Raw genomic sequence first — 15,855 nt, forward strand, 5'->3', positions numbered from 1 at the left:
AGTTCAAGTATATGTATTTGTCTTGTCTGCAAATCCCAACTCCTCCCTCTCCAAATAAACAAGGGATTTTTGAGAAGTTATTTTATTAGAAGCTGCCGACACGTTTTAAATATCAACGGACTGACTCCTGAAGTTCCCCTTTCAGGTTCGCTGAGTGTGAATACAGCGGATATCTTGCCTGGATGGGTAGGTTGACATATTTACCTGAGAGCGGTCTGTGCGTGCGTGGGTGTGTATGAGTGCGTGTCTGTGCCAAGGTGTTTACATTTACCCATAAAGCAGCCGTGCGGGCTGCTTTATCTCTTCAAACAAAGAAGCATTTTTCTTCCCCTTCTCTGCAGGTTCTATTGAAAAGGTCTGTTTATATCAACACCAATGAGGGAAGGGCAGTGTAACCGCAACACGGTCGACACCGATTCAACTTCTTTATTTACTGCCACTCAATGAAAATCAAGAAGTACCAAAGGCACTGACACAGATTAGATCAGTGGAATAAAGTTTGTGAGGCCACAGCATTGTAAAACTATATCAGTGAGATCATGTTATGGTCTGAGTTGTGGATGTGGATGTTGCATGTTGAGTTTCTTTTGTTTTTGTTATTTTGTTGAATTTTTGTTCTGCAAGAATGTCTTTTTTTCTCACTATATTAAAGTAATTGTAGATGCCACTGGTTCCTATTAACGGAGTATGAATACATGTTAATTTGAGACAGTCAATGTTAACAGTTTAGATAGCCTTTGGCTTGTGGTTAGAGAAAATGTAACCACAAGTACTATTTAGAAAAAAATATGATGTATATCTCTGAGATTGTTTTAGATATAATTTCAAATGAAATAATACAGAATGAATAACTTAATTTATACTTTTTCCATTTGAAGTTTTAGCCAGTGAATTCATGGGCATGGACTTGTGAATATGAGTCACTTATAAATATATCCTGACTTATCCTGCCTAGTTAAATAAAATAAAAAATATAAATATATCCACAACAGGAAAAAACTGTTCCACATATTTTTTACATTTATTTTGTATTTTTTACTGTTCCACACATGGCCACTAGGAAGTAGTAAAGACTGACATCACACCATGTCAGAAAATTATAATAATACATCTAATTTAGTCAACCCTTCAGTTCAAAGAAAAAAACGGTTTATGTATGTACTTCATAGAAAGTAACATTAACATTTATAATTGTTTATAACAGAGCGAGAATTAAGGCTGGGAATGTTTGCTGAGTAACCAATGTGTGTTTCGCAAGGAATAAAAATGTCAAAGGGACCTTTTCTTATCAAATCTATTTCCCCCACAGCAGCCAATGTCGGAAAATATTGGAGCACAGAGCACAATCTGAGTGCATTCAATTCTTTAGGGCTTGCAGAAGACGTAGAAGATGTATTTGCCATGTTGAACAGGAAATCAATCTCTAGGGTTTGTAGACAAATAGTAGTTGTTGTTCTGTATTACAGAAAACTGAGCAACAGGGGGCAGTGCTGTGTGGTTACTGTAACTCCAGATATCCACACCTGCTATATAAGCTTTGGCCCTTTGCTGATTTGCAGCTGAGTCACTATACAGATTAATATCCACTAATACATTTGATCAAAAACTAACATAGTCACTGAGTTTGCCCACAGTGACACAGAACAAGCCATTATACAATACCCCTTGAAGTGGCTCAACTATAGTCATAATTAGTGTGTGTGTGTGTGTGTGTGTGTGTGTGTGGGCGTGCATGCGTGTGTGTTATTTTATAGTGCATTGACAGGGACAAAAAATAAACAACAAACAAAGATCTGATTTTTAAGATATTTTAAAAGTGTAATTTCCTGTGAATTTACAGAGAAACAAATATTCTTGCTCTTCCAAATCTCCTGAGCTCTTTACGTGGACTGAGGTAGCACAGGAAATAGATAAAAAATGTAACCAACCTTTATAATACTACTTAGATGCAAAGAAACGCATTGTGTAAAATCCAGTATGTACTTGGTGGAATAGTTTAGAGTAGATTTTAAAAGACCTGGGTTATATGGCTGCTGGGGCTCACAGGATAGGGGTTTGCTACTTTCTGCAGTAAGCCACAGCCCCATAAGCTAATACTCCCACAATAGCCACCATTGCAGCGCCCCCACACAGCAGCACAGGTAGCTCAGTGGCATGGAGCGATGTAGCAAGCTCAGCCTCTGTCTTTTCTGGTGGAACCTCCTGTGTCACTGGTGGGATTTCCTGTGTCTCCTGGGCAGTGTGGAGAGAGGCCAAGGACTCTGGTTGGCTGTTAGTTTGGCTCTGGTCTGGTGGCTGTGGTGCTCCTGGTCCTAGGACCGGGGGAGGGTGGAGCTGCTCCTGCATAGAGTATTGGAGCTCTGAATGTAACTCAGCTAGTGTAGGTATTGAGGGGACAGGAGTAGAGGAGGCAGAGGGGGGCTCTAGCTTCCAAACTGGCATGGGCATAGAGGCAGTGGTGGCGTGGGATACTTCAACAGGCTCCTCCTGGACAAATAGCTCCTCAGCCACAGACATAATTAAATCCATAGTCTCTTGGTGGTCAGCTGACACCTCAGATGAAGGTAATAATTCCTGGGTATCCAGCTCCTCTTCCCTGAACTCAGACATGTCTCCTCCTCCCCCAAGCACACTCATCACACAGGCCTGCAGCTCCTCCTCTTCCCCCAGGCTCCCGTCCTCCTCCTCCTCCGCAAGTATCTTCTCCTCCCGCTCTAGGTGGACCATGTCGGAGATGGAGGAGTGGTTCTCGCTGCGCTCCTCAGCTAGGTGGACCACTCCGTAGCTGCTGTCCAGGCTCTTGGTGTCCTCGGGGTCCATCATGTCTCCCACGGTGGACCAGGACTCAGCCAGGCTGCTCTCTGTCTGCCAGGGGCCAGACCCGCCACTGTCTCCCTGGCTCAGCTGTAACGTGGCGGGGCCCAGCCAATCAGGCTTCTGCTCTCCAGACAGGGAACTGACCTCACCACTGTCCCCCCCTCTGGACACTGCTGGGACCTTGCCCTCCAGCCTGAAACCTGGCCACTAGAGAGACACAACAGACAACCAACCATTAACATGAAAACATATAGGATAATATTGTTCAGAAAATAAATTTAATTCCTAAAATCAACAATAAATGAATCAACTATATTGAGTTGAATATAAAACCTTTATAACTACTTAATAGTTGCTAGAATGATTGTGTGTTTTTATGACACAAAATCTCATAGCGTCTGTTTCTGATCTCTTGCCAACTGCTTATGGAATTGTTTGGCTTGAAAATGGCAGCAATAGAGTTGGCAAGAGCACACACCGTTCTGGGACTAGGCTATCTCATAGCTGTGGTCCCTGGAAAAGGTTAACCAATATAGTAGAAGATGTCCTTCAGTGACGTGGACTGATCAAGTTCTGTGTGGAAAAAGTAGCACCCTCTGCTCCGTGTTGCAGCATTCTTTTCTATATATAGCCTGGCCCTCACATGTCTGACTATGTATAAGCCCTACATATGTATTTCCATTTCAGCCAGAGGACATTGCACTTGCGCAAAACGTTACTATAAGAAAAATACAGTCCATTCGAAAAGTATTCAGACCCCTTGACTTTTTCAACATGTTGTAATGTTAAAATCTATTTCTAAATTGTTTTCCCCCCTCATCAATCTACACACAATACCCCATAATAAGCAAAAACAGCTTTTTTGAAATGTTTGTAATTTATATTTAAAAAAATGAAATATCACATTTACATAAGTATTCAGACCCTTTACTCAGTACTTTGTTGAAGCACCTTTGGCAGCAATTACAGCCTCAAGAACCTCTCAAGCTCTGTCAGGTTGGATGGGGAGTGTCGCTGGGCAGCTATTTTCAGGCCTCTCCAAAGATGTTTGATCTGGTTTAAGTCCATGCTTTAGCTCGGCCACTTACAGTGGCTTGCGAAAGTATTCACTTCCCTTGGCATTTTTCCTATTTTGTTGCCTTACAACCTGGAATTAAAATGGATTTTTGAGGGGTTTGTATCATTTGATTTACACAACATGCCTACCACTTTGAAGATGCAAAATAGTTTTTATTGTGAAAAAAACAAGAAATAATACAAAAAAAACGGAAAACTTGAGCGTGCATAACTATTCACCCCAAAGTCAATACTTTGTTGAGCCACCTTTTGCAGCAATTACAGCTGCAAGTCTCTTGGGGTATGTCTCTATAAGCTCTATTTTTGCCCATTCTTCAAGGCAAAACTGCTCCAGCTCCTTCAAGTTGTATGGGTTCCGCTGGTGTACAGAAATCTTTAAGTCATACCACAGATTCTCAATTGGATTGAGGTCTGGGCTTTTACTAGGCCATTCCAATACATTTAAATGTTTCCCCTTAAACCACTCAAGTGTTGCTTTAGCAGTATGCTTAGGGTCATTGTCTTGCTGGAAGGTGAAGCTTCGCCCCAGTCTCAAATCTCTGGAAGAATGAAACAGGTTTCCCTCAAGAATTTCCCTGTATTTAGCGCCATCCATCATTCCTTCAATTCTGACCAGTTTCCCAGTCCCTGTTGATGAAAAACATCCCCACAGCATGATGCTGCCACCACCATGCTCCACTGTGGGGATGGTGTTCTCGGGGTGATGGGAGGTGTTGGGTTTGCACCAGACATAGCATTTTCCTTGATGACCAAAAAGCTACATTTTAGTCTCATCTGACCAGAGTACCTTCTTTCATATGTTTGGGGAGTCTCCCACATTACTTTTGGTGAACACCAAATATATTTTCTTATTTTTTTCTTTAAGCAATGGCTTTTTTCTTGCCACTCTTGCGTAAAGCCCAGCTCTGTGGAGTGTACAGCTTAAAGTGGTCCTATGGACAGATACTCCAATCTCTGCTGTGGAGCTTTGCAGCTTCTTCAGGGTTATCTTTGGTCTCTTTGTTGCCTCTCTGATTAATGCCCTCCTTGCATGGCCTGTGGGTTTTGGTGGGTGGCCCTCTCTTGGAAGGTTTGTTGTGGTGCCATATTCTTTCAATTTTTTAATAATGGATTATAAAAAAAATTGTGGGATGTTCAAAGTTTCAGATATTTTTAATACCCAACCCTGATCTGTACTTCTCCACAACTTTGTCCCTGACCTGTTTGGAGAGCTCCTTGGTCTTCATAGTGCCACTTGCTTGGTGGTGCCCCTTGCTTAGTGACGTTGCAGACTCTGGGGCCTTTCAGAACAGGTGTATATATACTGAGATCATGTGACAGATCATGTGACACTTAGCTTGCACACAGGTGGACTTAATTTAATTAATTATGTGACTTCTGAAGGTAACTGGTTGAACCAGATCTTATTTAGAGGCTTCATAGCAAAGGGGGTGAATACATATGCACACACCACTTTTCCGTTGTTTTTAATTTTTAAAATTTCACTTCACCAATTTAGACTATTTTGTGTATGTCCATTACATGAAATCCAAATAAAAATCAATTTAAATTACAGGTTTCAATGCAACTAAATAGGAAAAACGCCATGCGGGGTGAATCCTTTTGCAAGGCACTGTAAGGACATTCAGGGACTTGTACCGAAGCCACTCCTGCGTTGTCTTGGCTGTGTGCTTAGGGTTGTTGTCCTGTTGGAAGGTGAACCTTTGCCCCAGTCTGAGGTCCAGCGTGCTCTGGAGCAGGTTTTCATCAAGGATCTCTCTGTACTTTGCTCCATTCATCTTTGCCTCGACCCTGGCTAGTCTCCCAGTCCCTGCCGCTGAAAAACATCCCCACAGCATGATTCTGCCACCAATATGCTTCACCTTCGGGACGGTGCCAGGTTTCCTCCAGACGTGACTCTTGGCATTCAGGCAAAAGAGTTCAATCTTGGTTTCATCAGTCCAGAGAATCTTGTTTCTCGTGGTCTTAGAGTCTTTAGGTGCCTTTTTGCAAACTCCAAGCAGGCTATCATGTGCCTTTTATTGAGGAGTGGCTTCTGTCTGGCCACTCTACGATAAAGGCCTGATTGGTGGAGTACTGCAGAGATGGTTATCCTTCTGGAAGGTTCTCCCATCTCTACAGAGGAACTCTAGAGCTCTGTCAGAGTGACCTTTGGGGTCCTTGGTCACCTCCCTGACCAAGGCCCTTCTCCCCCGATTGCTCAGTTTGGAATGGCAGCCAGCTCTCGGAAGAGTCTTGCGGATTCCAAACTTCTTCCATTTAAGAATGATGGAGGCCACTGTGTTCTTGGTGACCTTCAATGCTGCAGATTTTTTTTGGTACCCTTCCCCAGATCTGTGCCTCGACACAATCCTGTCTCGGAGCTCTACGGACAATTCCTTCGACCTCATGGCTTGGTTTTTGCTCTGACATGCACTGTCAACTGTGGGACTTTATATAGACAGGTGTATGCATTTCCAAATCATGTCCAATCAATTGTATTTACCACAGGTGGACTCCAAACAAGCTGTAGAAACATCTCAAGGATGATCAATGGAAACAAGAACTCAAAATTCAGGTCTCGTAGCAAAGGGTCTGAATACTTATGTAAATAACGTATTTGTCATTATGGGGTATTGTGTGTAGAATGTTTTTTAAATACATTTTAGATTGTGGCAGCACTCTTCATCCTCTCATTGTACCCTTGTCTTTCAGTCCATCCTTTCTATTCAAATGTCACTGTATGTATTTGTTCATTCCTTGTATATTGAGATGGAATGCATCTGTCCATCATTGAGTGACCCTGATTAATCATTGTGCATGCGTGTAATCTCATCCCAGGCACAGAGTCAAAACACTGAGATCAAGTCAGAGCCATTTATTACATAATGAATAAGCATAGAACCACAGTGACAGAGGACATTTATATCGGTCACCTTCATCCATGTTTACGATAAATATTTCCTGATTTGATCAATATTGAATGATCAAACAGCTCATGTACTTGTGCCGTACTACTTGTGTTCCTCTGTACGGTTACAGACCGCATTGTGTGTTTGTCCTGAGATCGACTGTCTCTGAGAGGCACATCAGCAGAGACCGTGGATTAAATATCTGTCAGCTAAAGCTGAGTGCAAGCTGTTTGGGTGGGGGAATCATTTTAAATACCTAGAATATCTATACATTGGACTTAGTGTTTGCAGTGCACCCAACAAGAAGCACACTTGTGTAATAGTTGAGTCATTTAATGAAAATCATCACTGATGGCACAAGCCTCCACACATCTGGAACTCAGGTCACTGTCATTACAGGCAAAACAAATTCTCATCAGTTTCCAAGTAGCCACTAATTTCTTACAACCCTACCCTATTTCCCATCATTCCCAAACTGTTTAGCTTGGAAGAGTGAGCCATGGAATAGAAGTCACATAACCTTCCGCATGTGACAAATGCAGTGACTAACCAGCTGTCATGTGACCAGTGCAGCGTGCCGAGAAAGCTGCCCTCTCTCTAACATCGAGGCCTGCCAGGTGTATGTTACTAGGCATTTTGGCACAAGGGGAAGCAGTGACATGGTGATCACGCTCTCCCTGCAAGGCACAGAGCAGGCTTATAGGCAGATATCCACAAACTTGTTAATGTGGAATGGTACTGTACAGTACCTGTTCTAAAGCATATTAATTGCTTAGTCTGTCCAACAAGACTCATTCACTTATTATCCTCTTTTAGTTATAGGTTTCCCAATGAGCCACCCCTGACAATAGCTTTTAACCCCCACAGAGTTGAATTAAAACGAATCCCTATAATGTGGAGTCCTACTCCTTTCCAGACCTGGATTCAATTACTATTTGAAATCTTTCAGATACATTTAGTGTTTGGCCTAGTCTGTCTGAAGTACCAGATAGATGGGGTTTGCACTTCTTTTGTGACTATTCTATTGGTTCCATTGTGCCAGGCAAGTTCATTCAAACCCAGATAAAGTATTTGAAATGATTTTGAACCCAGGTTTGTTCTCTTCCCAATAGTATCAGATACCCATGGTAGTGATGTCAGAGACTCATGGTCATGATATCAGAGCCCCAGAGATAAAAGGTCAGTCTGAATGTCAGACAGAGGAAACCACACATTCTCAGCCCCTCGTGAACCATCTGATGATCTTATCCGATTGGATTTCTAGAAACAGACACATGACAACAGACACACACACACGCACATGCACACACAAACATACACACGGGGACGTACGGACACAGACACACACACTTGAGGATAGGCTGCACATGAGGCTAGTTTTTTTCCGATGTCAATGACAAGTTAGCTGGACACAAGACTTCGCACATAATCCTGTCCCTGTTGATTTAATTAGTAACTAATGACAACCACCAAACAACACCCGGAGAAACAGACTTCTTTATGTTGACAGGTGGTACACAAGGTTAAAACCTCTTGGAGTTGTGCCCTTCATAACATCAAAGAGCTCCATGATGGCTGATATATTGATTTAACAAAGCAAGCTTTTACAAGGCCCTCTCCCCTCAACTACATATATTACTACTACGTGTGTGTACTATTATGTACTACGAATACAACTGCAGTACTATACACCCACACATCACAATTCCCTTAAAACTGGGCTCTCCAACCCTGTTCCTAGAGAGGTACCCTCCTGTAGATTTTTCGATCCAACCCAAGTTGTAACTAACTTGATTCATCATATCGACCAGCGAATTATTCGATTGAGGTGCGCTCGATCAGGGTTGGAATAAAAACCTACAGGATGGTAGCTTTCAAAGAACAGGGTTGGAGAGCCCTGCCCTGAAACAACAACAAGATATCCTGTGATGCGGCCTTGCATTCCATTAATTAAGATCAGAGTAAAATAAGTGTCTTTCTTACCTGGCTCCTCTCTGTAAAGTGTTGAAAGTCGTAGGCGAGAGAGAGATGTTGAAATAGAGTAAGAGACGTGCACTCGGACAGAAAGTCAGGGCTGAGGACACAGTGACAGAGAGGGTGACATACACGCTGTAGTTAGCAATGGACTACCAGCTGCTCCACAGAACACAGGAGCCCCCCTCCCTCCCTCTCTCTATCTCTATCTCACTCTTCCAGTGTCTCTCTTTCTTCATCCCCTGTCCAGTGCCCAGACTATGACGTAACAGTTGGCTACAATGTGGCCATGCATGTTTTATGGAGGGAAAAATAAACATGTTCCATTTGTAAGAGGCTGCTATAGAATTGCAGCATGCAAAGTGATTGAATACTTCATCATTGTGCTAGCTTGGTAAAATAGCTCTGCCTTCTATTATGCCTACTGTCTTGCACTGGGCAGACAGAACTAGCTGTAAGTCAGTAAAAAACCTCTGAGTGACATAATAATTAACAGTACAGAGGAGGCAGAGGTTAGAGCTGTCACAGGCAGTTGGCCAAAAGTTTTCTGACACACTTCCAGATGGCAGACAGTCATTCACTGTGCTGTCGAAGGAAAGAATGCAGACTGAGTCAGAACCAGAATAGAAACTCTGTGCTATTTTTATGGAATTCCTCTAACCCTCTAGTGTCATCTACTGGCAAGGCCCATATATGGTCTGCAGCACCATGGTCTGCATCATTGACTACATAGTCAGTCTGCACAGACAATTTACTTCTGAGGATTATTACAAAAATACTTTAAATAAATGTTGACCAGAGAAGGCTGGTGGGAGGAGCTATATGAGGATGGGCTCATTGTAATGGATGGAATGGAATAAATGGGACAGAGTCAAACATGTGGTTTCCATATGTTTGATCTTGTTCCTTTTATTCCATTCCAGCCATTACAATGAGCCCATCCTGATATAGCTCCTCCCACCAGTCTCCTCTGATGTTGACATTATCCGCAATTGATTTCCTTCCAATTAAAATATTAACATTTGAGAAAGATATTCAGTGAGAAGTCCGTGTTTGACAGCTTTAATTAATTTAATACAAGCATTCAGAAAGTATTCATACCCCTTGACCACATTTTGTCGTTACAGCCTGAATTCAAAATGGATTAAATATATGTTTTTCTCTCACCCATTTACATACAATATCCCATAAAGACAAAGTGAAAACAGGTTTTTTGACATTTTTGCAAATGTATTGATGATGAAATATAGAAATATCAAATTTACATTAGTATTCAAACCCTAAGTCAATACATGTTACAATCACCTTTGGCAGCGATTACAGCTGGGAGTCTTTCTGGGTAAGTCTCTAAGAGCTTTGCACACCTGGATTGTACACTATTTGAGAATTATTAATTTAAAAATTCTTTAAGCTCTGTCAAGTTGTTTGTTGATCATTGCTAGACAGCCATTTTCAGGTCTTGCCATAGATTTTCAAGCCGATTGTCACGCCCTGACCTTAGAGATCCCTGTTTGTTCTCTATATTTTGGTTAGGTCAGGGTGTGACTAGGGTGGGTACTCTAGTTTTTGTATATCTATGTTTTCTTTTTCTTTGTTAGCCTAGTATGGTTCCCAATCAGAGGCAGCTGCCTATAGTTGTCTCTGATTGGGGATCATACTTAGGCAGCCCTTTTACCCACCTTCAGTTGTGGGATCTTGTCCTTGTTTGGTTGCATCTATTTTGCGCGACGAAGCTTTTCTTTCGTTGTATCGTTTCTTGTTTTTTTTCTGGTTCACATTTTAAATAAATATGATGAACCCAAATCACGCTGCGCCTTCGTCTACCCTTAACGACGAACGTTACACCGATTTAAGTCAAAACTAGCAACTCCAGTGTATATTTGGCCTTGTGTTTTTTTAGTTGTTTTTTTTTACCTGTGCTTAGCTCTATTTTGTTTTTGTTTTATCCTAAAAAAGCTCCCGAGTCCTTGCTGATGACAGGCATACCATAACATGATGCAGCCACCACCATGCTTGAAAATATGAATAGTATTTAGGGATGTGTTGTGTTGGATTTGCCCGTAACATAAAGCTTTGTATTCAGGACATAATGTTATTTTCTTTGCAGTTTTACTTGAGTGCCTTATTGCAAACAGGATGCAATGTTTAATATATATTATATAGAATATTTTTATTCTGTACATGCTTCCTTCTTTTCACTCTGTCATTTAGGTTAGTACTGTGTTAGAAACTACAATGTTGATCCATCTACAGTTTTCTCCTGTCACAGCCATTAAACTCTTAACAGTTTTAAAGTCACCATTGGCCTTGTGGTGAAATCCCTGAGCGGTTTCCTTCCTCTCCGGCAACTGAGTTAGGAAGGATGCCTGTATCTTTGTAGTGACCGGCTACACATGGAAAGCTTTTTAGAAGCTGGGTAGAAGCTGATTAAGTTAGGAAAGGTTAGAGGCTAAGCTTTACCATTGACCACAATTCACTGGGTAGTGACTGGGTAGTACACCATCCAAAGTTTAAATAATAACTTAACTTTGCTCAAAGAGATATTAAATGTCTGCTTTTTTAAATACCCATCTACCAATAGGTGCCCTTCTGTGCGAGGCATTGGAAAACCTCCCTGGTATTTGTGGAATCTGTGTTTGAAATTCACTGCTCGGCTGAGGGACATTACAGATAACTGTATGTGTGGGATATAGAGATTAGGTAGTCATTCAAAAATCATGTTAAACACTATTTTTGCACACAGAGTGAGTCCATGCAATTTATTATGTAACTTGTTAAGCAAATGTTTACTCCTCAACTTATTTAGCCTTACAAAACAAAGGGGTTGAATACTTACTTTAAAGTATAACTTAAGACATTGTTTTGGGTATCTGTACTTTACTTTACTATTTATATTTTTGACTACTTTTACTTCACTACATTCATGAAGAAAATAATGTAATTTTTTACTCCATAAATTTTCCCTAAGACCCAAATGTACTTATTACATTTTGAATGCTTAGCAGGACAGGAAACTTGTCAAATTCAGGCACTTATCAAGATAGTCTCCCTGGTCATCCCGACTGCCTCTGATCTGGCAGACTCGCTAAACATACACAAATGCTTTATTTGTAAATTATGGTGGTGTCGGAGTGTAAAAGAAAATGATGGCGTCTACTTTTACTCAAGTAGTATTTTACTGGGTGACTTTCACTTTTTCTTGAGTCATTTTCTAATAAGGTATCTTTACTTTTACTCAAGTATGACAATTGTGTACTTTTTCCAACACTGTTTATTATATATTTTACAAATGTATCCACTGCACTCCCTCGTTTTTGTAAATATATAATATATCCCCCTAACCCAACGTAGCATACAGTACCCGTCGTCACACATTTTAATGGTGGGTGAGACCGGAAGTAAACATCATGTGACGCTGAAAATCAGATGATCAAGTGTAGACATCTTTAGTCACGACTACAACGGTTAATTCATACATTCCTGGCTTTATTTCTCTGGTAATTAATTGATACATCGCACTAAAGGATTTACAATATTTTAAAGCATGTTGCATTTATTGTATTGAAATCACGGTGTTTATATTTTCAAGGAAACAAGATCCTAGACTGCTGCAACCATGGCGCTCAGCGATGCCGACGTTCAGAAGCAGGTACATTGCAACTACAGCCTTTTAACCTTCACCCGTCTATCCATCTGCTGCTCAATTTAGGCCTTTTTTCTTTCTTATCATAAATTATGGCAACTATATATTTGTAAGGAGCAGAATTGTGATTGTATCATGCCAAGGTTGTCATTGAAAAAAAAACGGAAATACTACTAAAATACAATCACAATGTCTAGTATGATTTAGACATCTAATTGCACAATGCATTTACTCAGTGCGGTATTTGTGAGGGAGAGATGCAATATATGGTCACATGATGGTAAAACCCATGGTCAGCTGAGGAGTCCTATGTCCAGTTGTCTTATCTCGCCAACCCTTATCATGCACTGTATATACAGTAGAATTGATTAGGAGGCTTCATAATTACAGTTCCCTCTGTAGTTTACGGTTTAGAAACATGTTTTGTTAGATGAACATTACATGGAACATTATGGAACAGAAACGTAAGCTATACACCAGGCCGACACATTCCACACCACATGGTGGAACCAAAAGAGACAAGTTAATTAATGTACAGGGTAATGAAGCTTTTTAAGTCAGCCTCTTGACTCTCTTCAGCATGAAATATGACTTGGAAAGCATGCCTAATGTGGTTTTACTGTCAACTCATCTCTAATTCCCACTGTTTTTTCCCACTGTATAGATCAAACACATGATGGCCTTCATTGAGCAGGAGGCCAATGAGAAGGCAGAGGAAATTGATGCCAAGGTACAGTGCTTAGCTGTACCTTTAACTGTTCTACTGGTTCAATGCTTCTTAAAATGTATCCTCAATAGTGAGGAATGACCCTACCATCATAAAGACAGGGCCTCCTCATTGCATGCTCTGAGTGACAAGTGTCTCCCCCTGCAGGCGGAAGAGGAGTTCAACATCGAGAAGGGCCGTCTGGTGCAGACCCAGAGGTTGAAGATCATGGAGTATTACGAGAAGAAAGAGAAGCAGATCGAGCAGCAGAAGAAAATGTTAGTCACTCTTTTTCTTTACAGCTCAGGCAGTGTTGCTGCTAGTCTCTCAGCTCCCTCAGACTTCCTCAATCTCTTCTTTCTCTAAAGAGGAATCTGTCTGACACACAACTTCCATTAAGTCTTTTATATTCTAAATTTGAAGTCACATCCAACCGCTCATTCATTATAAGAAGCACAGTATATGTGCTATGGCTTACACCTGCTTGGACTTGTGATGTGGTCCTGTGCCACAGCCTCTTGTTTACTTACCTCTCTTCCTCTACAGTCAAATGTCTAACCTGATGAACCAGGCTCGTCTGAAGGTGTTAAAGGCTCGCGACGACATGATTTCAGTAAGTTTAATTTGTCTTGGCTGGCGTATTATTTTGTTCAAACACAGCCAGAGGCATGATGTTCTGCTACAGCACCGCATTCTATGTAAATAATAGGCTAAGCCTCTCAATGTGTGCACTCAGGAAATGTTGAGCGAGGCGCGTCAACGGCTGGCCAACGTAGCCAAGGACCCAGCCAGGTACCCAGCACTGATGGACGGGCTGGTTCTGCAGGTGAGGCCTTTTTTTAAACAATGCAATACTTGTCACTGACACAGTTTTAGTGTTTTATTAGGATTCCCATTAGCTATTGCTAAAGCATCAGCTACTCTTCCTGGCGTCCACACAGAACATAACACATGACATAATACTGAACATGAATCGACAAGAACCGCTGAAGGAGAACTACATGCGTGGAAAATAAGACCAACAGAACTTAAAAAGGTCCTGTACTGGGACAACGCTGAGAGAAACAGAGATAACTATTACTTTAGGCCAACATTCATGTTACATTCAGTATAGTTTATTAGTTACACAGTCCTGCATACATATCAGTATGCTGTACATAGGCCTTCATGTTATTTAGGTCAAAGGAGTTGTGCGGAGAGTTTTTTAAAAATTTGATTTAAAGCGAATGTTTTTAATGTGTCTGTTGCTCTGTTGTTTAATATTAGGGTTTCTATCAGCTTCTTGAGACCAAAGTGACCATCCGCTGTCGTAAACAGGACCTGCAGGTGCTTCAGGTCAGAATGATCCTTTTCACTATAACAGTTCAATGTTGTTCAAGTGTATTTCCTTTTATACCGGGTTGATGCATGATTCATATGTTCTATTCCTATTCAGGCGGCTATCCAGAAGACCATTCCCGTCTATAAAGCAGCAGTGAAGAACAATATTGAGGTTCGCATCGACCAGGACAACTTCCTGTCTCCAGACATGTAAGAAGACAGTGCCTTGTCTCAATGTGAACCCATTCATTTCAAATAGGTTTTTACTTTGAATTAGTATTGATTAATTAACACATCATTGAAAAAAAATGTCTTCTGTGGTCTTTCTAAGGTGTCAGTCAAGGGTTCATGAGTTAATTCAAAGTTGTTTGTATGTCTCCTTCAGTTCAGGAGGTATTGAAATCTACAACGCTGATGGGAAGATCAAGGTGTCCAACACCCTAGAGAGCAGACTGGACCTCATGGCTCAGCAGGTAAGGGCACAGGGACAGTCTCACAGGAACTATAATTGCACTATGAACAGCTAGCACATCTAGTTCATTGACAGTTGTCCTATATAAACAACCAACAGTGTGAATATCCTCGCATAAAGCTATCGGCTTACCATCATTCTTTAGATGTATACACTGTGTGAAGTTTTGCACATGATTGTACTGCAAATTCTCAGATGTAGTTTGGCCCCTTACTCTGTGGTTTTTCATGAGGTTCAGCTTGGCACTAATCCAGTGTCTGTCTTTCTACTCAGATGATGCCTGAGATTCGAGTGGCTCTCTTTGGTCAGAACCAGAACCGCAAGTTTTTGGACTGAGTGTCTCCATCCATCGTCTTGAAGAGGAGTTATTTATTTCTGTTGTGTGAACGTTACCATTCCTGTGTCTGTGAGAAGAATTCCAAAAACACAGTTAAAAATGGAAAAGACACCATTTTGTTGTTTTGTCATGTATTGTTGTATTTCTTTGCATCTTGGGACAGTATAAAAGTTGAACTTCATTGCAGATGTGAGTAGGAGGAGCAACTTTTGCACAGTGGTAATGGATCTGCTGCTCCCCCTGGGGATCTTGGTTTACACACCTCAGTCATCTTTATTATGATTGGCTGGACGGTAATAATTTCAGTCTGATTGGTTCAGGCTAATAACATCTTCCTCTCATGAAAAAATAGAATAAAAAGTTGCATGGAGCATTGACTCACCCGTAGCTATTTGCTCCCATCTATCTATCAAAACATTGAAGACCAACTATGTCCTTATTGAATCCAATTAATTTATTGATGTAATGTCTGCTGTTGTATCATGAAACAGAAGGAAGGGTCAATATTTCCATCTGAAGAGGTTATGGTGAAAATATGTTATAAAGTATAAATCGATAGTATCAGTTGCCTGCTCTTTTTTGACCTACACATTTTTCTCTTATCGTATCGTAATACAA

General features: G+C 41.1%; 2 protein-coding genes across 2 annotated transcripts; one reads left to right on the forward strand and one right to left on the reverse strand.

Annotated features, from left to right (window-relative positions):
• Positions 1 to 1,794: 1,794 nt before the first annotated feature.
• Positions 1,795 to 9,007, reverse strand: LOC110500062 (uncharacterized). The gene is made up of 2 exons (XM_021577205.3): positions 8,769 to 9,007; positions 1,795 to 3,024 (listed from the first exon to the last, which is right to left on the reverse strand). The coding sequence occupies exon 2, from the start codon at positions 2,821 to 2,823 to the stop codon at positions 2,059 to 2,061; it is 765 nt and encodes a 254-aa protein (XP_021432880.1). The 5' UTR covers positions 2,824 to 3,024; positions 8,769 to 9,007; the 3' UTR covers positions 1,795 to 2,058.
• A 3,118-nt stretch (positions 9,008 to 12,125) lies between these two features.
• LOC110500067 (V-type proton ATPase subunit E 1) lies at positions 12,126 to 15,798 on the forward strand. The gene is made up of 10 exons (XM_021577210.3): positions 12,126 to 12,256; positions 12,349 to 12,408; positions 13,067 to 13,132; positions 13,277 to 13,386; positions 13,655 to 13,721; positions 13,845 to 13,934; positions 14,375 to 14,443; positions 14,544 to 14,638; positions 14,814 to 14,901; positions 15,174 to 15,798. The coding sequence occupies exons 2-10, from the start codon at positions 12,376 to 12,378 to the stop codon at positions 15,234 to 15,236; spliced, it is 681 nt and encodes a 226-aa protein (XP_021432885.1). The 5' UTR covers positions 12,126 to 12,256; positions 12,349 to 12,375; the 3' UTR covers positions 15,237 to 15,798.
• The last annotated feature ends 57 nt before the right edge of the window (positions 15,799 to 15,855 follow it).

This window comes from Oncorhynchus mykiss, chromosome 21, assembly GCF_057628025.1.
Source record: "Oncorhynchus mykiss isolate SJ-2025 chromosome 21, ASM5762802v1, whole genome shotgun sequence".
Taxonomy (NCBI): domain Eukaryota; kingdom Metazoa; phylum Chordata; class Actinopteri; order Salmoniformes; family Salmonidae; genus Oncorhynchus; species Oncorhynchus mykiss.